Below are 25589 nucleotides of genomic sequence, written 5' to 3'. Positions count from 1 at the left end.
CAGGACTTCCCCTTTTTTTTTCTCGCGAACAGGAGGAGTGAAGAAGACGACACAAGGGGAAGGGTCAAATCGAACGATCGTATATTGAGGAATCGGACGGTTGTGCGGTGACTGGCCCAAATTTGGGCCGGCGCACCGGCGCCTATCACTACCCTTTCCAAAATGGTAGCCAACGTTTGTTTCGTGTACGACGGTTTCTGTCGCCGCAGTTTCTGATACGGCCATTCGCAAAACTGAAACCGCCCAGATTAGAGCGTATTAGAAACCGGCACGCTCGTCGCACGAACCAAACAAAGGCCGTATTCAAAAAAATAATCCAAAGTAGCGCTTTCGGTTACCAAAAACCCAACACGTTACGGGAGCTAAACCAAACGCATTATTAGAGCATCTCCAACAGCCGCGCTAAACAAGCGCCGGGCCGCAAATTTGGCCATTTTAGCGCGCGCGCAATCCAACGGGTTTCTCCAGCGGGCGCGCAATAACCGCGCGTGCGGTATAAGGAGTTGGGCGCGCTGTCCGATTCGCTATCTCGCTCGGTGTATTTGGGGCGCCCGCTTCCGCGCGTGGCACACTCGAGCGCTCACGCCGCACTCTCTCCTCTCTGCCTCCTACGCCCCGCGCGCGCCGGCGCCGGTGAATTGCACCCCATGGACGCACGCGCTGGCACCCCGCTCACCCCATCCTATAGCCGCGACCCGTCCACCGCCACCGCCGCCGCCGCCGCAAACCCTAGCGCGGGGGGCGTTGGCCTCGCCTTCGCCGGAGCTCCTCCGACCATCGGCCTCGCGTGCGGCCTCTTCATGCCGCCCCGGATGACCTCGGCGGCGGGTGGCGTCGTGCCGGCGCCGCCCCCTCCCCCCTCGAAGCTCCCCAATGCGGCGCGACCGAAGAAGGGAAAGGCATCGGCGAAGAAGAACAAGGCGGCGGACGGCTCCGGCACCTCGAAGGCGAGGAGGAAGAAGCTTGCAGGGTGTGTGACAGGCGCGGCGGCTACCGAAGCGCCGGCGAGCTCACTCGTTAAGCCGGCGGCCGACGCGCACAACATGTTCGACGAAATGCCCCCAAGGTAGAATTTTTTTCCAACGTTCTTTTCCTGTTATTTTTTGAATGCATTCATATAGATAGCTTATTCGCATTGTTCAAAAAACTTTGTAGTCTCAACGATGATGCATACATGTCAACTATGGGTGTTGGCTCCAACAATTCGCATTGGTCTCAAACCAATGATATGCATTTCGAAGACCATGAGTTCAAGGTGGACGAGGAGGGTGAGGGCATTGTCGACACGCCGAAAGGAAGAGCGGGCAATTACACCAAAGCCGATGACATCTTACTATGCATACTTGGTTGCAAGTGTCGAGGGATCCATCCGTTGGAGGTGATCAAAGTAGAGATGCTTATTGGGGGCGGATGAAAGAACACTATGATGTTCACAGCGTGAGTGGAATTTACCGCTCCGGGAGATCACTTCGGTCCCGGTGGTCGACAATCAACTCGGATTGTCAAAGGTGGGCGGCTTGTCAAAAGGCGGTTGACAAGTTGAACCCAAGTGGCCCAAATGAGGACGATAGAGTAAGTGGCATTTCATACATGTTCATCATACTTGTTGTTGGTGTTCGAAGTGCTAACTTGCTTTGTTTTCATGTAGTACCACATTGCACAAAACTTGTTCAAAGAAGAGGAGAGGAAAACCAAGAAGGGGAAGATCAATAAAGGAAGGGTCTTTACCTTGCCTCATTGCTATAACGTGTTGAAGGATGATGAGAAATGGAAGAAGCGTGAAGATTTGGATTGAGCAACAAATGCAAGAGAACAATTGAGTTGAATGATGATGATGATGAGGAGGAGGATGATGCATCAAGTGATGACGACAAGAGAAGCCCCACACCCAACTCGGTTTCATACTCGAAGCCAAAACGACCGGATGGGTGCAAGAAAGACAAAACAAAAAAGAAGAAGAGGAAAGGAGATGATGAGCTCAAAAATGCTATGGAAGCTATTGTGAAGGCAAGAGAAGAAGCCAACAAGGTGAGGAAAATGGCAAGGAACCAAGATGCCGCGACCGAGGAGAGGAGCGTGGCGGCTGAGGAGAGGAAGGTGGCTTTGGAGGAGAGGAAGGTGAGCAATGAGGAGCGAACAAGATTGTTGGAATGGGAGAAGCACTTGTTCTTCTTGGACACATCTAACCTCAATGAGGCACAAAAGGAGTTTGTCAATCTTTCACGTGAAGAAGTCTTGATCCAAAAAAGAGCCATGATTCATGCAATGGGTGGCGGTGGCCTTGGCGCAATGGGTGGTAGTGGCCTCGGCGCCATGGGTGGCGGTGGCCTTGGTGCCATGGGTGGCATGGGTGGCTTCGGAGGTACCGTGGGTGTTTAGGTGCCATGGGAGGCATGGGTGGCTTTGGAGCACCCCCCGACGCTATGGCCGCCATGGGAGGCATGAGTTTTGCTTCTCTCATGGGAGGCATGGGGTGCACCTCCGGCCGCCATGGGCGGAATGTCTTTCGATGTGCCTCCTCACACACATTCCCATGAAGATGCCGTTGAAGATCTTGCCAACACCGTCGGAGCTTCACGTGATGCGGTGCGCGATGAGGAGAGGGAGGAAGAATCATCTTCGGAGGAGGCAGAATCGTCTTTCGAAGATGAGGACGAAGACGAGGACAAGGATTGTTGTGTCTTTCGTTTGTGTCTTGAACTTGGTTTGCATTTTGAACTTGGTTGGATGAACTTGTGGGCATGATTTTTGAACTTGTGGGTATGAACTTTTATTCATCAACTTGTTTGTGTGAAATTTTATATGTCATGTTCATTGCATTTTGAATGTTTTAATCCATTTTATGCCCAAAATGCCATATGCAATGCCCCGGCGAGTCGCGCACGCTGCATTTTTTGCGCGCTGCTGGAGCGGTGCGCGCTGCATTTTAGTGCGGCTGTTGGAGCCAGCGTTGGCGGCCGCGCAAAACCAGACGAACGGCGCATGGCAAACTAGTTTTTAGCGTGGCGCGTAGCGCGGCTGTTGGAGATGCTCTTAGTACATACATAGGTAGTACTACTACAGATATGATCTTTAAAAATCTACTAAGATAAAATACCTAGTAGCAAAAACCTACAGATAATAAAATCAAAACAAACTAGTGATTTTATTTGAAGAGGGTAAAAGACCCGGTCCCATACGGATTTTCCGGCGGGACCCACATATGAAACGAACCCGAGTACGTGCATGATGCAAACTGCCAAGATCCTCCACCCGCGAACCGCTGGGACGCCCTGGCGATGGCGGCGGCAGCGATCAGGTCCTGGGCCGATCTCAACAGCGAGCTCCTCGTGTCCATCGCCGCCGCCGCGGACAACGGCTTGTCTATACAAAACTACCAGTGCCTCCGCGGCGTCTGCTCCGCGTGGCGCTCCGCCCTCGCGCCGCCGTACCCATGCATGCTCTCCCTCGCCGACGACGGCGGCCGCAGCGCCTCCGTCTTCTCCCTCCCGATGCGGCGGTCGTTCAACCTCTACACGGCTTCCGAGCCGCTCTACGAGGGCTGCCGCGAAGGCCGCAACCGCAAAGGTAGCCGCGTCCGCGTCGTCGGCTCGGGCCACGGCCGCCTGGCTGTGGCGGTCGACCACGGCGACCTGAGTTACCGTATGCACGGCCACGTCACCGTCTCCGGCTGGCGGACGGTGAGGATCCTCCTCCTCGACCCCGTCAGTGGCCGTGGGGTGTACGGCGAGCTCCCCCCTCCGCCGACCAGCATGGACGACCACAAGTGCGTGCCCAAGGTCGTGTTCACGACGCCAGACGCCGGCCGTGGCACGGTCGTGGCCACGTGCAACATCAGCAAGGTGTCCTACATCGACACTCGGAGCGCGAACATGGCGTGGACGACCGTCGACGTCGTTGGCCACACGAGGCACCTCACCGACCTGGCCTTCGACGCCGGAGGCGGCAAGCTATACTGCCTCGACTCATGCGGCGTCGTGCACGTGCTCGGCATTCCCCACAACTGCGAGGACCCGGCGGCGCCCATGGCCAACGATCACACGTTGACCCGCCTACCCGCCGTCTTCCCGGCGCCGTACGACGCCGCGTTCGCGCTGACGAGGACCAAGCATCTCTTCTTCTGCCATGGCAGCTTGTACCAGATCTGGCAGAACACTATCGCCGCCATCATCAAGTTGCCCTCCGGATTTAGGATTCACTTGGACGAGATCTACGTCGTGAGGTATGACCCGGGACGCTGGCCGGCCTGGGAAGTGGTGAAGGATCTAGGAGGCAGCTCCGTGTTCGTCGGCAGGAATAGCAACCCCGCGGTGGTGCGAGCCGCCGGTACCGGCGCGGCCCCTGGGGTGCGGCCAAACTGTGTGTACTGGATCAATTGGCAGCGTGTCCCGATGGTGTGCGACGTGGCCACCGGAGCCTCTGAGCCGTTTGTCGCCCCCAATGGAGTTTGCAATGGTGACTGCTGGTACTTCGATGATGACAGCACGAGGAACAACTGTGACGAGCCGGGTGCCCCAATAGCTAGATCAATAATCCTACACCTACAGGCAATTAGCAGAGAGTTACGGACCTCCCTTCTCTTCTAATCAAAGTTCGCTAGATGATGCCCCGCACGTGTTGCGGGAATATTTGCAACATTTTTCAGAGATATTGATTTTATGGAAATAAGAATATTCAGAGAAATAATACGAGAGTTATAACTAAAAATACATATGGTTTATTGTGTTGGACTATTGTATTTTTGTAAAATAGTATTTATTAAATATGTCATACATGTTTGCATGTTAAGATGAACCTTTTTCTATGACTCATTCAATGTCGAGGTGCGTCTTTTCCTCACACTTGCATGTTGAGAGAAATATATTTGTGGGGGCTAGCTATTTAGATATAGAAGGTTGGCTAACACTATCTCCCAAATTTCTATATGATTACAATATTACAAGGAATGTTTAGTTCCAAATAATATTTCAATCGAATTCAAAACAGCTTTTTTAATAAACAATAAAAGTAATTCAAAAATAAAAATCAAAGACGTCAAAAATTTCAAAAACTCTGCAATGAATAAAGTATCCATGTTCATGAAATTAAGAAATCAGAAATATATAGTTCACATTTGTTTCTATTGGTAGATGTGAAATATGAAAATTCGCTCCCGTATCTTTCAATTAATTTATTCGCAAAAAATCTTTCAATTAATTTAAGTTTTCCAGTATTGTTCCAGTGAAATTTTAGTTTTTTTGCCAGTAAAATTTCACTAATTGGTCAAACAAATTTCATATGAATTAGAATATTTTAATTAATTTTAGAAAAAATCAACATACACTTAACACAAACTCTGGTTATTTCCTTTGTTTCAACTTACTTGACAATCATTCGGCATACATTTTAAAAAAATGTTTTCACATTTGTCAATAAGTGTTCCCAAATTGAAATAGTATTCTAATGAAATTTTTCCAAAATTGTATCTAATTGTTTTCACAGATCATACCACACAAAAGTAGACTATGTACATGTCCATTGATCTTTCCCAAATCTCCCGAAAAAGAATGCGTGGTACGTGCAAACGAGACACCATGGAGCCGGGCTACCAGGTGGTCAGAACTTAGAAAACCAACGCCACCGTTAGATCGAGCAGCTAGCGGGTACTTTATAGGATGTCCACGGACGGGATCTTCATCTTGGCCAAATTCACTGCACTAACCCTTTTTTCAAACTTTAGCAATGACTTGACCCTGTTCAGAAATTCTTTTAGAATCCGATAGGTTTACATTGCCTACCGCTAAAGTCAATGACGATAGGTTTTGGTCTACGTTTAAACGGACGTTTGCTGACTACGTGAAGCCTACCGCCATTGGTTGTAGCTTACCGCCAACCACAGTGACGGTAGACTTCCATCGATTGCAAGTGGGTGCCGTTGTATGCATGCATGTTCATACAAAGCACTCCATTACCTTGGAGTATGCGGCATGTAGCCTCACTATAAATGCATGCACATACTACGTATCTAAATACGTATACCGGCCGTCCGCACATACAGATGTAATATTTTTATTTTCTCTATACACATGTATTCAGAGTGTATGCTTGTGTGGCCAGCCCGTGCGGGTATTCGGATATGTATTTGTATTTGTTGCAGACTTGGCCTTCAACAAGTGCAAGTACTTGTATGTAATCCCTCTCTCCCTCCCCCAAAAAAGCAATTCAAACTTTAGTAAAAGGTGGGAGTGGCTAACAGGTAAGTCGACTGAGTTTTCAAATCGGGTCGGTCGATTCATTCTGGACGTCGGATGGAGATCTAACAGCCTGCGGCCCTTCTTCTTCTTCTTCCTCCTCCTAGCGTTCCATCGGCTGAACCGCCCGCCACCACCACCCGCAGTCGACTGTGCTCCCACGCCGTCTCGCCTCCCTTCCCGGAACCACCCTCCCACTGGTCCTCCGCCGACTCGGCCATCCCTCTAGGCCCCCTATGCCGAGTTTTTTCTTCATCTACGCGCCTTGCCCACGCTGGATCTTCGTGCCTACACCGACGCCGACTGGGCTGGCTGCCCAGACACCCGCCGCTCCACGTCTGGCTTCTGCATCTACCTCGGCGATGCCCTCGTTTCCTGGTCGTCCAAACGCCAGGCCACGGTGTCGCGCTCTAGCGCCGAAGCTGAGTACCGTGGCGTCGCCAATGCTGTTGCCGAGTGTGTTTGGCTTTGTCAGCTCCTTGGTGAGCTTCTCCTTCCAGTTCGCACGGCGACTGTGGTCTACTGCGACAACATTTTGGCCTGCTACCTCTCTGCGAACCCAGTGCATCACCGGCGCACCAAGCACATGAAGCTCGACATCCATTTTGTGCGCGAGCGCGTGGCGCTGGGCGAATTCAGAGTTCTTCACATCCCCACCAAACAGCAGCTCGCCGACGTCATGACCAAAGGCTTGTCAACGGACATTTTCCTCCGGTTCCAGGACAGTCTTTGCGTCGCGCCAGCCGACGGCAAGCCTGCGGGGGGGGGGGGGCGTTAGAGTACACGTAGGATACCTGCGTATGGATTGTGTATGTAGCACGACCTCTAGTCAGTGCGTGCGTGTGAGTAGTGGGCATGTTGTTAGCCCACGATCGCCCTGGTAGTGGCACACGGCACTCTGTAAAATTATATATAGTCTCAGCCTGCAGAGCTAATGGATATGTGTTGAATCCCATTGCTTCTCCCTCTTCCGTCATGCGTGCCTGTGTTTGTCCTCCCGGGGACGAGGTATGCCGCGGTGCAGTCATGCATGCTTCACCCCTTCCGGCCCATCTCGACGGTGCTACACTGTAGTACCAGCAAGTCGCGACGAGACCGGCAACGCCTCCGCATGCGGGCAGCGTGCTTTCAAGGTCCACTTGCAGTTCGCCGCAGGCGCCATCACCGAGTGTACGCGTGCTCTTCGTCAACAAGAGCACGAACAGCAGCATGTACACTAAGGCTCTGTTCGGCAATAGTCTGCTCCTTTGCCAAGGAGCGGAGCGGGCGGAGCGCCCATCTGGCCGCTCGCAAAAATTGCACTCAGTCCCGCTCCGCTCCGCAGCGGAGTTAGGAGCGGAGAGATTACGAACGGCCTCTAAGCCGCTGCGCTGTTCATCCTTCAAGGTTAGCTGCAGGATTATCCGGCAAAAACCAGTCATGTATTCACGAGCTACTTTCATCTGAAGGACATACTGACATACTGTTGTTTGCGAGCCGTGTGCTGTTAGCTCTCTCTCTCTGGTACGTGTTTCATGTTTCATGCATGCAGCTGACGTGCTACTCTGGTTGACTTCTTCTGTTTGAAGTATGAGAGAAATCAAATTCCTATGTACTATGTGCCTTCCAATTTGCACAAATTATCTATGCATCTTTTCATGTACTTGAGGTGCAGGAATCTACAAGCAAATTTGATAATGGAGAGAGAAGTATTAGTTAATAACATGCTGAGCTCAATGAATAAGAAACTGAGCGTTCAAGCAAGAAAAGGCCAAATCGCAGGGAGATCAACTGCGCTTTTAAGTGGCATTATTATTATTCGAGTTAAAGTGTGGACATAATACTAATTTAGTGTTTAAGGCTTTTGCAGATTGAGCTTTTGCGGTATCATGATTTTTCACTATTTTGATGATGTGGTGACTGCATGAGGCACAATCATATTTATTTTTGTATTAGGATTTTTTTTAAGGGATGAAAACAGAGATGCAAAGAAAATTTCTGCATATATTTTTTGGAAGATGATTTAGGCTACCTATATCCTCATCTGATGAGAATGGAATCTATGTGAACTAAGCCGACATAAATTACAGATAGTTTGGTGCTCCCTTTCTCTGCATTTTTGTGGCTCTCTATATTACTTTTGTATTAAGCTGATATACACAACTCTGTTAAGCTACTTAAGGACATGACAAGATACATCTTTCAAATTTCATGCCAAACTTTATTCTTTTGTGCCGGTAATTCAATTTATTTCTTAACTGGGCTGCTTACATAATGGTGAAATGGTGCATTAATTTATGTTTCAGAGTTTATTTTATCCATGCAAAACTCCATGTATTATTGAGTGAATTGCAAAAAAAAACACCACATTTGAAGTTCAAGCATCAGTTTGCCACCACATTTCTAGCGCGTCCCAAAAATCCACCACTTTTCTTGTAAATTTTCTCAATAAAAACAAATGACCGGTTTGCCGCAATTAACACAATTTCTGACACGGCTGGCCCACCCGTCAGGTGCCACGTCGGACTAACCGGACGACGCACAGGTTGACGGCCGTTAGGGCACGCGCGTACAAAACAGAGCCCTCCACTCGTCGCCGCTCACACTCCACTCCACTCGCTCACTCTCACTCTCACTCCACCCCACTCTGCCCTGTCCCTTGTTGTCGTCGCCGGAGCTCTTCGCCGCCGCTGGAGGTACGGTTCCCTCGCTGCCGTTGAAGATGCCGTCGTGGAACGATGGAGAGGAGAGCAGCGAGGAGGAGCTGGTCGGCATGGAGCTGGAGCAACACTTGGTAAGAGATCTGTTTCGCACCTAGGGTTTAGGGTTAGGGTTCAAGTGTTCTTCGATTTGAGACAATGGTTTGGAGCAGTTGCTCTTTGTTCTGAGGTTCATTACTGTGCTACAATGCAGGCGAACCCTGGCACCACTATAGATGCATCCTTCTATGGTAGAGCTGCAGACGCAAGCATCACATGTAGACTGCACTTGGCCCCATGCATGAAATATGTTGCATTTGAAGGAAAGGACACTGGGAGGAGGTTCTATGGATGTGATGTTCCTCAGGTCAGTGGTATCCAGCTAGGGTTTGTGTTGGTGGTAGTTAGTCTACAGATGTTTTGAATTGCTGTCAGTAAATTCAGTTAATGATACATTATTTGGACTGTCTGCAGATGCAAGAATAAAATTATGTCAGTAAATTCAGTTAATGATACATGATTTGTACTGTTTGTAGATGGAAGCATTAATTTATGTCAGTAAATTAAGTAAATGAAACATGTATTGGACTATGGTAGATCTGCACATTCAAGCTTCAATTTATGTCAGTAAATTAAGGAAATGAAATATGTTTTGGACTGTGGTAGAGCTGCAGGTGCAAGAGCATCAATTTCTGTCAGTAAATTGAGAGGATTATCAGTATTCAATTTATTTGGACTGTGGTATCTGCAAGTTTGACAGAATCACTGAATATCTCATCTATTTTCGTTTTGAAGCTAGCATATTTATTGTCTAATACTTGATGCAGGATGGTATTGACTGTGGAGTTGCTCAGTAGGTTGATGCCCCATGGCCTTCTATTCTGCAAAGATGTTTGGTGAAGATATGGGAGATGTTTCATGAGGAGAATAATGGCAGAATGATTGACCATGAGAAGTATAAGAAAGAGTTGGAGAAGGTGCACAAGGAGTTGGATACACTTGGTGATCAGTACCAGTCGGCTGGTTGAGGATGTCACCAAGATGTTTGATTGGGCAGATCAGAACAACAGGGTCATTAGTGATGAAGAGTTCAAGCAGAAGCAGATGGATGTGGACAAGGACATGGAGAAGCTAGCTATCAGCAAGGAGAAGGAGAGTGATGCCATTGGCAAGATGAAGGAGATGGAGAAACTGGCTCAGGAGCACAAGGAGATGACGCGCATTCTTAGATCTCAGGGAGAGATCATTAGGAACACCAGGAAGGAGAGGGATGACTTCAAGGAAGAGAGGGACTGGCTGATAGAGGAGAAGAAGAAGCTGGAGTTTCTGGTGGGTGATCTTATGAAAGCTAGTCATGGCAACAAGGACAAGCTTGCTAAGATCAAGTCAATCCTTGGTGAGTGAACAATGATGTTCATCACCTCAGTTATGTTAAGCTAATATGTGGCCTTGGAACAATATATCTGGCCTTGGGATTGTATATTTTGGGAATCCCCTAGTTATGTAATGACTGTAATGATTATCTGCAAAACTATCTCCAGTTAAGTTATGTAATGTATGTAATGACTAGCTGCAAAACTACCCAGGTTATGTAATGTTGTTAGCTCTCTATAGTAAGAGCTATGCTATTATGAATCTGCAATTATTAATTTGCTTGTTTGGACTAAATGGTCAGTGGTCAAGACCAACTGGGCATGGCCAAATTGGGCAAATGCTTACAGAAGGTAAATTGTTGATCACATAAACCACAAAGAAAAAATATGCATAGTGCACTCACCCCCTAAACCTATAATTTAGTCTTTAGGTTTAGTCTTTAGGGTGGATCGGGCTCGACAAAGCCATCAAACCTATCAATTAGGCTTTAGGGTGGCTTGGGCTCGACAAAACCACTAAACCTATCACTTAGGCTTTAGGGTGGTCTGGGCTCGACAAAACCACCATTTAGTCTTGAAGATGGCTTGGGCTCGACAAAGTGACCTGAACCTATCACTTAGGCTCTATAGTGGCTTGGCCTCGACAAAACCACCAAAACCACAATTTAGTCTTGAAGATGGCTTGGGCTCGGCAAAGTGACCTAAACCTATCACTTAGGCTCTATGGTGGCTTGGACTCGACAAAACAACCAAAACCACAATTTAGTCTTGAAGATGGCTTGGGCTCGACAAAGTGACCTAAACCTATCACTTAGGCTCTATGGTGGCTTGGACTCGACAAAACAACCAAAACCACAATTTAGTCTTGAAGATGGCTTGGGCTCGACAAAGTGACCTAAACCTATCACTTAGGCTCTATGGTGGCTTGGACTCGACAAAACAACCAAAACCACAATTTAGTCTTGAAGATGGCTTGGGCTCGACAAAGTGACCTAAACCTATCACTTAGGCTCTACGGTGGCTTGGACTCGACAAAACAACCAAAACCACAATTTAGTGTTCAAGGTGGCTTGGCCTCGACAAAGCCACTAAACATATCATTTAGGCTTTAGGTTGGCTTGGGCTCGACAAAACCACCCAAACCACCATTAAGCAGCAAATGCCAAAATCTTGTATAACAGAAAAAATATCAAATCAAAAAAGTAAATTGTTCTGAACCATAATAGTTCTCAACCATAATAGTTCTCAGCCATAATAGTTCTCAAGCTAAATACTGCTAACACAAACAAGTTCTCAAGCTAAATACTGATTACATATAGCAGTTCTCAGGCATAGTTTCTAAAATTTAGAAATACTTAAGGCAAGTAGTTCAAAAGACAACAGCCAAATTGTGCACTGACTAGTTGCCACTGGCATATAAGTAACCCCTCATCCCGGTGTTCTGGAACCTCTTCCTTTTGGACCCTACTGTTGCTCCCTCTGTTGTAGTTGCAGCCCTAGGTGCCATGTAGGGCCTTCCACCTCTCTTGCTGGGTGCATTGCTTGAACCTGAAGCTCTTGTGGAAGCCTGTGAAGGAGTAGTAGCAGCAGTTGTTCTTCTTGGCCTTGTAGAAGCAGCAGGCTGGGCAGGACCAATAGCAGCAGCAGTTGTTTTTCTTCCCCTGGTAGATGTAGCAGGCTGGGCAGGACCACCAGAAGTTGTTCTTCTTCCCCTAGTAGTTGCAGCAGGTGGTGCACTGGTTGCAGGCTGGGCAGTAGCAGTAGAACTTCCCCCAGCTTCATGGTAGTGAGTTATGGTTGTCTAAGAGAGCACACATCATAGCCCAACAATTAGAATGAAGCCATCAAATGATTATAACAATGAAAACTGTTGAGGCTAGTTGTTTCATGGTAATGTTAAGTTGAAAACAATGACAACAATGTGCATATTCCATACCTTGTGCTTGTCCTTTCTTGCCTGAAGATGAGGCTTCAGGGGCTGAGGGCAATAGGTGTACATATGTTTCTGCATCTTGCAGTTGCTGCAGGTGATAGTTGCCATCCTTGATGTATCCTTCCTTGTTGGGACCTCAAATTGCCCCTTCCTCCTAGCTGTTTGCTTCCTGCCCTTCTTCTCTTTGAACACTGGTGGATCTATGTCAGCAGTTGGTGTCTTAGGCCAACAGTCAGGCCCTGGTACAGGGTAGATGATGTGCTTGTATGTTTCCTTATACAATGGTTTTTTGAAGAACTCATGCACATAGTCTTCTGGCTGTCCCTTCATTCTTGTAATGGCAGAAACTTCATGGTTACATGACCAACCACATAGGTCCCACTTCTTGCAGTCACAGGTCCACTTATCAAGGTTCACACAGTAGGTAGACTCCCCACTAGTGACTTGCCAAATACCAGGACCTGCCATGTAAGCAGTGCAATGCCTAGAGTACTTCTTTGACTCCTCCAACTTCTCCATATAAGTGGGTGTTATCTCCCACTTACTCTTCTCTGTCTTCTCTCTAACTTCTTGGTACTTAACCATCAACTTAGTTCTGAAACCATCTACACAACTCCTTATTGGCTTGTTCCTCACATCTAGTATCATCTTGTTAAATACTTCACTAAGATTGTTGACTACTAGGTTTGTCTTGCATGTGTGATCCATAGCATGCCTTGCCCAAGTCTCTTTAGGGATATTACAAAGCCACTTCCAAGCATCTTCATGCTCCTTGTCGGTGTCAAAACCGGCGGATCTCGGGTAGGGGGTCCCGAACTGTGCGTCTTAGGATCAATGGTAACAGGAGACAAGGGACACGATGTTTTACCCAGGTTCGGGCCCTCTTGATGGAGGTAAAACCCTACATCCTGCTTGATTGATATTGATGATGTGGGTATTACGAGAGTAGATCTACCATGAGATCAAGGAGGCTAAACCCTAGAAGCTAGCCTAAGGTATGATTGTTGCTGTATATTGTATCTCTGTCGACTAGCCTGGCCCTGGTTTATATAATGCACCAGAGGCCTAGGATAACAAGAGTCCTAGCCGAATACGTCGATGGGGAGGAGTCCTTGTCTTGATCGCCAAGTCTTGTGGAATCTTCCTTGTATGCGGCAACTGTCCGGACTGGCCCATGAGTATACGGCCATGGGGGTCCTCGGCCCAATCCAACTGATCGGGAGACGACGTGGTGAGTACCCCCTAGTCCAGGACACCGTCACTCCTTTTTCAGTTCATTCATTGCAACCTCAAAACCATTCTTTGTGTATGAATATGCAGCATTGTCCATATGCTTCTTAAACTCCTCACTCCTGTAGCCTGCTGACTGGAAATTTGCATAGATATGTCTAAGACAATATCTTTGAGGTGAGTGTGGGAACACAGCTTGAATTGCATTCAACATCCCCTATTTAAGTAATAATAGAGATTATTATTCATGTAACTTGCTCCTTCCATGCATAATACAAATTATTATTTCTACAACTTGCTAATTCAATTGTGAAATGAAAGATATACCTTCTGTCTATCAGAGATGATTGTGTATGTGCCCCACTTGTTCCCCTCTCCAATGCAAGCTCTTAACTGGCAAGAAACCAAGTCCAACTATCCTTGTCCTCCGTATCAACAATACCAATTGCAATAGGGGATATGTTGTTATTCTCATCCCTACCAGTGGCAGCAAGTATCTGTTGCCCAGTAGTAAGCTTGATAAAGCAACCATCTAAACCTGTATTAAAGCAGTGAAATGAGTACATTATTAAGTACAAGATATGAGCAGTGAACTGGAGTAATGTAGAATGCCTATAGTACCTATAAAGGGCCTACACCCATTCAAGAAACCTTCTTTTGAAGCATTCAGACAGTAGAACATGTAGTGGAACCTAGGATTTGGACTAGGATGGAGCTCAAGCTTTGTGGTAGTCACAATGCATCTGCTCCCAGGGTTGGTATCAAGCACAGCTTGAAGATAATCCCTAAACCTTCTGTATTGTCCCTTCATGTCACCTTCCACCACTTCAATGGCCAATAACCTTGCCCTGTAGGCCTTGGTCTTTGACACTTCAAGCCCATACTTAGTATTTGTTTTTTTAAAATTGCATCAACACCAGCCCTTGGATTATCTCTTAGTTGCTGCTCACAGGTTCTGGCCATCTAGTCAACTGTCACTTTTGTTTTTTCTCCATGTGCAACACAAGTGTGTAACAACTTCATCTTCTTGATGCAGAATGTCTTCTCATGAGCAATTATTGATGCAGTCATGAAAAAAGGACACCCATTGTCCCTTTCTGTGCAATGCACAATGATCCTATCCTTGGAGTTCCTATGGTACTGGAAATTTCTAAGGATTCTGATATGAAAATTCCTAAGTGCTCTTCTAAACTGATACACATTAGTGAAGCACATACTCAAGCAAAGTTGGTCATGAGCATCTGGCTTGCTCTCATCATACCAGATCCTAGTCCCGGCCCTCTTGGCTTGACTCTTCCTTCCACAAGGCAGTGGCAGACCTGACTCATCATATGATTCACTAATGCCATAGTCCCCAGGGAAACAAGCTGAATCATCTGATGGAGTGAAATCAGGAATTACCTCAATGTCAGCTTCATGGTGTGATCTTGTAGTGGGGCCTGCTTTGCTTACTTTCTTAAATGTTTGAGGAAGTGGTGTCTCAGGTTCTGTGTCTGAGTCCTCTGCCTCTGGACACATCTCTTCCACTTCTATGTCTTCTTAAAAGTGATGCATATGATCCTCTCTCTGTTTCCTTTTCTGCTTCAACTTCTCAATGATTTCATCTTCCTCCTCATTACCTATGTCATGCTCTTCCTCTTTCTCCTCACACCAGTTCAAATCAAAAAACCCTTCATCATCAGAGGGCCTAACATCTTCCTGTAATTTCTCTTTGCCCTTTGCTTTTTTCAAAGTCATGCTCTGTTGTGTATTAACGTAAGCAGCCTCTTCACCTGGCTCTACAACAGCAATAGGCACAACATACAGCTCCTCAACTGGGTCTTCAATAGAAATAGGGAACAATACTCCTGCCTCATCTATAGAAATAATGTTGGAATCCCCCACATTATTTATAGCTACTTGTTCCTCCACAATATTTGCCCTGTTAAACTCTCCTGGATTAGGCTCATTAGCCTTAATTACAGTTATGTTGAGCACCTTCTGCTCAGCATAATGGTCTGGCATCTCCTCCACACTCTCTTCACTGTCAATAACATGCATCCCTGCTGCCCCCTTTCCCTCTTCTTTCATATAGAACATGTAGTCAGCTTCAGTATATCCGTCTTCCGTCTCTAGCAGTGCTAACATGTTAATATAAGTAATTTCTGACAGAGAAGTGGTCCTTTCCAAGTTGTCTTTCCCTTGAAAATGGTACCTTCTTTTCACTATCTCATCATCGAAACTACACAAAATTGAGGAGAATTAGTGCTTGATTGATTTAGTTTTAATAATGTAACATGTTATTCAGACAAGATATTAGCACTATCAAAGCTTGCACATAATTTACAGGACAACAATTAAGTGTAATTAATAAGGAGTAAACAAAGCATTCATGCATAAATCCATAAACCCAGAGCTATAATTCCTACCGTAACATGTTATACAGAGAAGATATTAACTATATCAGCCCTAAAATGAAACGGCCCTAAAATAATCTTCAATAATCCAGTAAACAAAGCCCTAAAATGAAACAGCCCTAAAATCTAACAGCCCATTAACAAAAATAAATATGCACTATATGTAGCCCTAAAATCACAATCCAGTGAAGACAGTAACATGGAAGAGAGGGGTGGACGGGGGTGGACGAGGAAGAAATCTTACCACACGCTACCGAACCCCGAAGCCCACTGATGGCCTTCTCCCACGCCGGAAGCCCTGATCTTGCGTGCTAGGGCCGCCGCCACACGACGCTCAACGTCCCACACCGGCGGCGAACGGGGCGAAGGGGATCGCTCCGGTGAAGGAGCCCGCTGCGTCGGCAAGCTACTGCTGCCGAGCCAGTTGTCTACCTCCGAGAACCCATCACCATCACCTCTAGTCCCTCCACCTCCTGCTGACTCGCCGCCGCCATCGCAGGACAGAGAGAGAGACGGGGGAAAGAGGGGAGAATGGGGCAAGCAGACAGAGCCACGAGTGCTTTGACCATGCGCGTGCCGTAACGGCCGTCAACCCGTGCGCCGTCCGATTAGTCCGACGTGGCACCTGACGAGTGGGCCAGCCCTGTCAGAAATCGTGTTAATTGCGGCAAACCGGTCATTTGTTTTTATTGAGAAAATTTACAAGAAAAGTGGTGGATTTTTGGGACGCGCTAGAAATGTGGTGGCAAACTGATGCTTGAACTTCAAATGTGGTGGCTTTTTGCAATTCACTCAGTATTATTACAATTTGAGTTGAGGAGGTTTTTCTCTACCATCAATTCACAAATTTAAGTGAAAAAATTGTATTGATTCCAGTTTGAGTTGATCCAATCTCTATATTGAGAAGCTATCACGAGGTTGACCTTAGATCGATGGTTGTCTTGAAATAGTCCTTAGTAATTACTTTCATGTTCGGTCCCATTAAGCAAACCAAGTAAGCATATCTATTTACATGCCCCTGCAAACCAGAAAGAGATGATGTCAAACTAGAAACAAATCGACGGTCATAAATTTAACACACGAGTCTTCCTTTTATTACGTATGTAATTTGAACATAAAGTATTAACAAAGTTCTGTATAATTTCATCATCCACACAAATCCGGAAAGCGATCGAACATGGATGCTATGAATTATTGAAGAATCAAAATTTTATCATGCAATATCAATATGTATTCCCTTTATCTACAATGCATTGATTCTTTTTATGCAATAATGTTATATATGAAAGATTTCATTATCTGTACCAATATGATGTTTATATATACATTGCAACATCAAAATTAAAGTTGAATAAGCAACAATTGAAAATTAATCAAATAGTTAACAGTTAAAGTTTAATATAACCATACGCAGAATTTATCGCATAGTGTATCAACAGGCGCGGCGTGTTGTATACAATGCCAATAGGTAGACCTTTAGTAATATGTATCAGCGTGTAAACTTCCGTTCATCAGTATGTATTATGCATAGCAGCAATAAATGTCCCTTTTTCCATCTTCTTTTATTGGACTCATAGGATATTATTCTTTTTGGGTTTTAGCCATGGACAATTCTATTATTACAAATATAAAAATGCACTTTACGATCCGTATAAATACAATGTAACGATGGACGTGGCGTGCCGCCACGCGGGCTATGCTAGTATGAATAAAATTATGGCCTACGTGTTTCCCTCTTAGTCTGTCTGATTCTTCATCTCTTTGCGGCGGTCCAGTTTCGCTGCTCTTTGTCAACCGGTGGAGGATGAGGCTGCTCTTTATTCGTTGGCAAGAACACCAGCCCAGCGGTGGTGCCGGAGCCATACCCAGGGGTGCGAGCCGACTATGTGTATTGGATCAACTGGTTGTGTGTTTCAATGGCGTGTAACGTGGCCTAGCGTCCGTCCCAAATTGAGCGTGCGAAGGTGACTGCTGATACTTTGGCGATGACAACCTGACGAGCATCAGCATATGATTTTGGATGAATAGTAAATTCAAACGATTAGCAAATACATTTATATATTTATAGTTTTTTGAGGATGTTCATGTTAGTCTAACAAGTTCTTTTGATAATTTCGCGGAACTGGATAGCGGTGCTTCGTCGGTGAAATAAAATAAAATTAAGTGTAATATTTGTAGGTAATATTTAGCGTTTGATTTGGTTTTTTTCGCAAATGTCAAAATGCTTAAGATTTCCCACTAAAAATGTGCAGGTAATATTTGCGTGGTTTTTTCCCCTGGGGAGGTCGTCCTGCAGCTTGCGCGGTGGCCTCGTCGGATTGCAGGCAGCGGAGGATCTCCCAAATGCTCCCTCACATACCACTCCCCCGTGCCCCGCCGTGCTGCAGGGTCGGCGCCAGGCTCGGCGAGCCGCAGCTCAGAGCCGCTGGAGCAGCCGCCGCTCAGGCTGTCCCGCCCAGGAGCTTGGGGTGCCGCATTCCTCAGCGCGGTGTGCTCCTACGAGCAGCCGGGGCCGGGGTTCTCCCAAGTGCATGGACGAGGCAGGAGCGGCGCTCCTCCCAGGCTCGTGGACGTGGACGAGGGCGCCCGCAGCCGTCTGCAGAGCGAGGGAGAAGGTAGATGTATGGCCTGCCTGCGGCTGACGGCACGGGAGGGGCTGGTTGGGCGGGGGACGAGGAGCACCCGGGCACGGGGAGACGTAGGGAGAGAAGGAGGTGGGGCTGAGGAGCGGTCGGCATTGAGCCCCGGTGATCGACGGCGGCGGGTGGCGGAGGAGCCCCTCGAGCTGTTCTTCTTCTCTGTTCTCGTGGCATGGGTGTCTCTTTAAAAAAATAGGTGGGATTATAGAATAGCTCCTTGGCTGACACGTGGGCCCCACGTGTCAGTTAACGGCCAATCAAACAGTCAAACAAACGGTTTGTTTAGGGGTGGGTCCAACCTGTCATAAACCGGGTCAATTCTAAATCACATGGCGATTTGAGTTTTTTGAAACAGCCGGCGACGATTCTGGTAGTTATTAGTCACAAACAAATATGTGGTAGTCTTTTGGAACCCTAACGCAAAAAGTGGTAGTTTTATACTATTCACTCCCAAGGGCCGACCCTGGGGAGAAGTTGCGCTCGGTGCCGAACGGATGGGATTCGCCAGGTGGAGCAGGAAGCTACTTCGAGAAGCTGAATTTGGAGAGTTTTGTGAAGCTGGAGGGGATCCGAACACGCCCTTAGCCATATGCTCTAATAGTGGTGAAATTAATCGAGCTCGAGCCGAAGTGGTCCCCTACAGCCTAGCTAGGCTCCTAGATCGATCTGAGGGAGTACGTATTCAAGATCTCACAACAGTCTTCGCTCCTGTTGGAGGGTAAGAATTACTGGTTTCATGTCGGCCTTGGGTGTGATCGATACTCCTAGGAATGGAAGAATCTTACTGGGAAGATGAAAAAGGAGCCTTCATTTCGGAACCATCCATGATGCATCCAACATATCTTGCTCTCTCGTACTTACCACAGGGATGGAGTTAATAGGCTCTGACAACCTGCCTCGCCATTACTGGTTTAGGGCTTCACATTGGCGGCCATGAATGTGTTGCTACTTCCTGCAACCCTGCATCGTTCTTTTAGAGAGAGACAGAGAGAGGGAAGAGGTGAGTGCGGCCTTGCAAAGACCGAGGTCGGAGCTCCATGGAGCTCGCTCAAAATTATATATATTTATATTTAAAAGTTTCAAAAATTCTTATTTTTTTCTACAAAGATATGCATATTCTTCAAGTACATACAAAATTTCATGAATAAATTTGATTATTTGCATGCTACAAAAAAGACAAATATCTGACCCAAATACAAAAAAGAAAAAGCCAAATTTAATCAGTGTATTTGTTTTTTTTGTGTACATCACATATAAATATATGTATATGTTCTTAAAATTTTATACATGTATACTACAACTATATGTCACATGTATACTTTTTTCCAGATCTTTTGGATGTGTGGAAAAAGCATTTTCCCTGAAAAAATAAAGAGCTCAATGGAGCTTGGCCTCTGCTTGCAGTTTTCGAGAGAGATGTAGCGTACATGCCAACCTTGTATGATGAAGATGGTTATGACATCAAACACTTGAGCCCATCTCTCATCGATCTATTTGTCTAGTTTTTCTTTTTAATTCGTGGTATTCTTTTTTCAGGAATTCATTCGAGGTATTCAGGTGTGTGCAAAGAGTGGGCTTCATTTCGGTGATGGGTGCGGACGGCCACGGCTAATGAAAAAGAATGAATATGTGAAATTTCAGTAGTGCCCTTCACTCATATTTTGAGGGAACCAGCCCGCGTTTTTGCTAAACAGCGAACTCCCGAAATTACCCCTGATCACAAAATATACTACTGAAAATCTGCAGTAGTATTTCCATATCTGGGCCGTCCAAACAAAAAAATGAACGGTCAATATTGATCTGATGCACCTTAAAAGGTCTCGTGAAAAAAGAGGCTAATCACAAACACAACATCATCTAGCTCAAGTCGAACACGTTTAAATCCAGCCTAGACATGAGATCTAAGTCATTTCACATGAGCTATTTTTAAGTTATCTGAATTTGCGTGTAATTCGATTTCTTGTGAGAAGAGAAGAGGAGGCGAGGCGAAGCTCCGAGGCCAGGCCTGGGGCGCCATGGCAGGTGGATGCTATATGCGGGGCCGTAGGCGAGGCCGATTCGGGAACGAACTAGAGTCGTAGTGACACGGCTCGCTACGTCATCTTAGGCGGAGGTGAGTGGAAGACTTGACAGTCAGTTGCGGGGTGGGGCTGCCGATGTGTGGGGTGTGGGGAGGGGGATGCGGGGTTAGAGAGATGACCGGCTAGGCTGGAGGCGAGGGAAGGGGGAGCCGTCAGGCGCGTGGAAGCGCCGCTTTTCACGGTGGCAGGCGGTTCGGCTGGTGACAACAGAGAATGTGGGGAAGGAGAATGCAAAGAGGAAGAAGAACAATATATGAAAAGGTTCGACTTACATCAAATTTAATTTTTTAGTCGACTTACAAATACTCGCTCCCAAGTCATTTAACAACACGGGTGCATGTAAAAATGCATAGACAAAGCCAAAGTCGAATGAAAATGAAACAAGATAAATAGACAAACGGTAAAGAAAATTACATGATACATGGATTGCTGATTAGGGTTCTGTGACAACTGACAGGCACTATATCACTTCATAATAAGAACTAAAATTAATACACTTCGTATATCTCAACCCAGTTAGAGACAAACCATCCGCTAATGAATTAATAACAGGGATAAATTAGCCTCCCTAGCAACAAGCTCGATTCCTTCGGAATCCGCATGGAAGTTGAAGTTTCTACGGCAGCATTGCGAACGTCGAAATGTCACCCCATGACGGGATCGAGCCGCCGCAATTGTTGTTGTTGTCCGACGTGGCGTTATCATCCCCGCCGCCACCGCTACTCCGGCCGCTGTTGATGTTGCTACTGGTGGCGCCCATACCGGCAGTGGGTCGGGGCGGGGAAGGCAGCGCGTAGGAGTTGTCCATGAACCACGTCGTGGCCGCCGGCAGCGTCTCCATGCAGCCGGATAGCCCCGCCATCTGCAGGAAGGTGCCGCCTCCTCCGAACTGCGCGGCGGCTGGCATGCCATTGCTGCCACCACCGACGGCGTGGGGGTGGGAGGAGGAGGAGGAGCTAGGCGGGCCGAGGAACATGGTGGCGACCCGCTGCTGCTGCAGCTTCCAGTGGAGGTCCTGGTTGATGAAGCTGAGCGACTCGATGGACGACGCGATGGCGCTGCTCGCCGCCCCGTTCCCGGCCCCCGCCGACCCGTTCGTCGCGCGGCCTGCCGCGCCCCCGCCGTTGGTTTCCCCCGAGGACCAGTCCCCGAACGGCACGTACTGGCCGACGACGGCCGGGGAGTGGAGCACCGGCAGCATGCCGACCACGCCGCGGAAGTCGCCGCCGCCGCCGCCGCAAGGGAACCCGCTCACGCCCATCCTCGCGGCGTGCTGGTCCTGGTCGGCGGCGCCCCCGGCCGGCGTGGTGAGCGAGAGGCCGCGGGAGGCGGAGGCGGAGGAGCCGGAGCGGGAGCGCTTGTTCTTGCGGCAGCCGCCGCCGACGGGGACGCTGCGGAGCGCGCCGCCCTTGGTCCAGTACCGGCGGCAGGTCTTGCAGAAGTGGCGCGGCTGCGAGAGGCTGTAGTTGTTGTAGTAGCAGAACTTGGTGTTGGGCGAGTCGCAGCGCGGGCACCTCACCGCCTGCTCCGCCGGGGGCGGCGGCAGGGCCGGAGGCGTGCCCGCCTTGCGCCGCCCCGCCGCCGCGTCGTCGGCCGTCGTCGAGGCCATCTGACGACGTACGCGCGTACGTACAAAGCGAGAGGCAGCTAGCCGGCCAGAGAGCGAGCAAGGGCACGGCTGTGGATTAGGTGCTGGCCACGGACGCGGGGAGGAAGGTGGGAGGGGACACGGGCGCGTATATACGGAGGGAGACGGGAGACGGAGGTGGTGGAGGTGGAGATGGGAATCATGGGATCGATGTGGACAGAGGGTTTCCTGGCGGGGAGGGAATTAGGTTAGCCGTGAGCGGGTTATTGAATGGCGTCCCGTGCGATGCGTAGCGCAGCTAGGCTGGCCGCGACTGTGTGCATGGGTTTAACGGGAGAGGGGAAAGCGACGTCGATCACAGTGGAGTGGCGCCTGTGATTGCCATCAAGTGCTCGGCCCCAGCCCAGCCCTGCCCAGCCCAGGCTTAGCTAGCTAGCTGCAGGACAAATAACTAGCCTTGATGGTCCACGCACAATGCTTCTCCTGGACCCACTCTCCAGTGCTTACGTACGTACTGCCGCTGCTGCATGCATCCAACTCCTTGCCGGCCAGCCAGCCAGCCTACCAGGCCACTTGGACCCTCGAGCGGTCATCCAACGCGGGAATGTATGGGTCTGTTTGGCGGTTTGGATGTATTTTTTTCGCAAACTAAAAATAAACTAGGAGGGCTTTACAGGGGTCCGAACCGCTGCCATGTCCGGTTCTGACCGGTATGTTTCTATGTGGCGCTAGCTGCCCGCATTCATACCGATGTAGGGCGGCCGCTCCGCATTGACGCTAGCGCTGAACGGACGCGGCCTCTCACTCCCGTCGTTGAAGCGGCGCGCGGCGGCACGAGCATCGTGGTTGCCGTGGACGACACCGTGTTGTACCGCTCCTCTCGTGCCTACGACCGCGCCATCCACCATCAACGTTTGCGTAACCACACGCTGCCGGTGAAAAGAGCAGCCGGCTTCGCGGAGTTGACGAGGCAGCGTCCAGCACATCCGCGCCCGTCACCATCATCGAGGAGAAGTAGAACATTGAAGGTCGCCGCCTCTTAGGTCCGATGAAGGCCACCGCCGAGGCAACGCCAATGTATATAGCCGGTGTCTTGCCCGGTCGCAGGCCACCGTCGGCCCCCGCCCCAAAAACCAACCTTGATTTGTGCTTCATGGAAGTGGAGGGCGCCCTTCCCCTCCAGTTGAAGTATATCTCAGCGGTGCCACTCCAATGAGCGGCACTGCCGGATAATGGGGCTCACGACAGTCCAATGAGCGGGCTATTGAACATGAGGAAAACAATGGAGATCCGTTGTGACCGGCCGTAGACTATCAGGGTATCCATGTCGTGGGAACGGATATCCACTGACGTCGGTTGTAGACTAGTTTCACTTTAGTCCGGCATAGTTTATTAGTTAATAAAAATGTTCAACATGTAATGAATTTCGTTTGGTTTATATGAAACCCATCGTATTTGCATGAATATTGTCGGGTTAGTTCACACGTTGGTTGAAATATATGCGGGCAGCGTTGAATGGTTGGCTCTCCCGCATCCTTGTCCGCAGACTGGTCCCCCTCCCCTTGTCCACAGATGGATGTGGGAGGGAATTTGTCGGTCAGCGTTGGAGATGCCCTTATGCATTTCCCCGCAGCTTCATCCATGTATACCCCCTCTTCAGAGCTTTTTTTTTGGAAATCTAGTCCTAAGAGCAACTGTAGCATTGTCGTATTATGTGCAGTGGTCAAAACGTATATGGAGCTAGCGCGTTCCATAAAATTTTAGAGGTTGCCGAGGAGAGGTGCATACTCAGAGCTGCCATATTTCAACCTTCCACCCCTCCCCCCCCCTCATATTCATTCAATTACTTGTCCGTGTAGAACTCAGTCGATTGAGACTTAACAAAGTCTCAGTCGAGTGATGTCAGCATAGTTGTGATGCTGCAAGTGGCATGGCTGGATGCTACAAACGGCGATGAAAAATGTTGCGACAGTACTGCAAGCAACGACAACATATGCTATAACTGTTTTGACTAAAAAAATACTACAACCGTCAAAAAAGGATGTCGTGACCAGTGAGATGACGTGCTACAATCAACGAGGGACGACATGCTACAACCAACAAGACAGATGTTATAACTGGCAGGAAAAAATGTTGCAAATGATGGGACAAAATTGTAAGGTCGACTAAGACTTCGCTAAATCTCAGTCGACTGAGTTTTAGCAGGCCCGTTGAATTAAACGTTTCATATAATCTCCTTTTTGCCAGAACGTTTCACAAAATCTCAAAAGTAATCACGCACATATTTTTTAAACAAGTTACGTGAGCAAAAAAATAAAGCATTCAACCATATGCACACATCACATGTCGCATGCTTCAGTGTTTGCATCGTCCCCTCCTCCTGTGTGTGCATCATCACCATCATCCCCTCCTCCGGTGTGTGCTTAGGCACCTCCTTTGGCGTGTTGGGAGCTCCATGCCATCCTATAAATCATGATCTCCGCTCCCGTCAACTACCAAAACGATCTTGCAATTGGATCCATGGCATTGGGATCCAGCATAATGAACCGCTTCCCCTCGGCTATCCTGGCTTGCGTCAACCTGTCCTCCTCCATGGTGTCGTTTTGCGACCCAAATTGCTTGCTTCCTCAACGAACCGGTGTGGGTTGGAATCAATCCAATTATGTGTCCTTTCCCTCGGCATCCAATTGTTCAAAGTGACCCACCTTTGCGCCATGAAGATCGACATCATTGGTTAGACGAATAACCCCTCATACTACTTACGAATTCTTTGTTATTGACCGCTATCCTCCCAAATGCACAAAAACGTCGCTAAACACAAACATTGCACAATTGCAACCATTCTTTCATAGTCACATTGCATTCTATCGAAGCAATCCAAATAAAAGACGAGAGGGGATGTCCTTTTTACCTCATCGGCAAATCTCCGAGTGGGTTGAACCCAATAGGCGCCCGAGTTTCGCCCGCCGCCGAGATGAAGGGAGGAGGTGGACTTAGGGCGCCCCATCTCCTTTCTCTATTTCTTCATTGTGGCGCTTGCGGAGGAAGGCTGGTTCTCGAAGTCAACGGCCCTCTTTTACTTCGTCAGGAGAAAGAAAATTTTGAGGTACTCGCTAATAAAACTCTAGATTTATCCTACACTTCCGCTTCGGTAGACCCCCTGTAAACACAAGGAGGGCTGAGATTGCCCAATACCCCTTCATAACAAAGGGTAGGATGGGCATAAGATTGCCCCGCCGGCCCGCCCGCCCGCAAAAAAAAAACAGACGGAGGTATACGTATATGAATACAGGCCGGCCGCCCGCCCGCGAGGGAAAAAAATTAAAGCGGCCGCTCGCAGTCAACGCGTTGTCGGTGGCGCCGCGCCGGCCCCACCCCCACGCCCGCCGGCCCCACGCAATTCCACACCCGTCGTGTGGCGTGTCGGCCGCCAATCACGGC

At 48.3% G+C, this 25589-nt stretch overlaps 1 protein-coding gene across 1 annotated transcript; it reads right to left on the bottom strand.

The window, feature by feature from the left end:
• Positions 1–20930: 20930 nt before the first annotated feature.
• Positions 20931–22245, bottom strand: LOC119367143 (dof zinc finger protein DOF5.7-like). The gene has a single exon (XM_037632746.1). It carries the CDS (start codon positions 22167–22169, stop codon positions 21177–21179), a length of 993 nt encoding a protein of 330 aa, XP_037488643.1. The 5' UTR covers positions 22170–22245; the 3' UTR covers positions 20931–21176.
• Between the last annotated feature and the right edge of the window lie 3344 nt (positions 22246–25589).

Source organism: Triticum dicoccoides, chromosome 2B (assembly GCF_002162155.2).
Source record: "Triticum dicoccoides isolate Atlit2015 ecotype Zavitan chromosome 2B, WEW_v2.0, whole genome shotgun sequence".
Taxonomy (NCBI): Eukaryota; Viridiplantae; Streptophyta; class Magnoliopsida; order Poales; family Poaceae; genus Triticum; species Triticum dicoccoides.
Note: the sequence above shows the minus strand (reverse complement) of the source record. Positions and strands in the feature narration are given on the sequence as shown.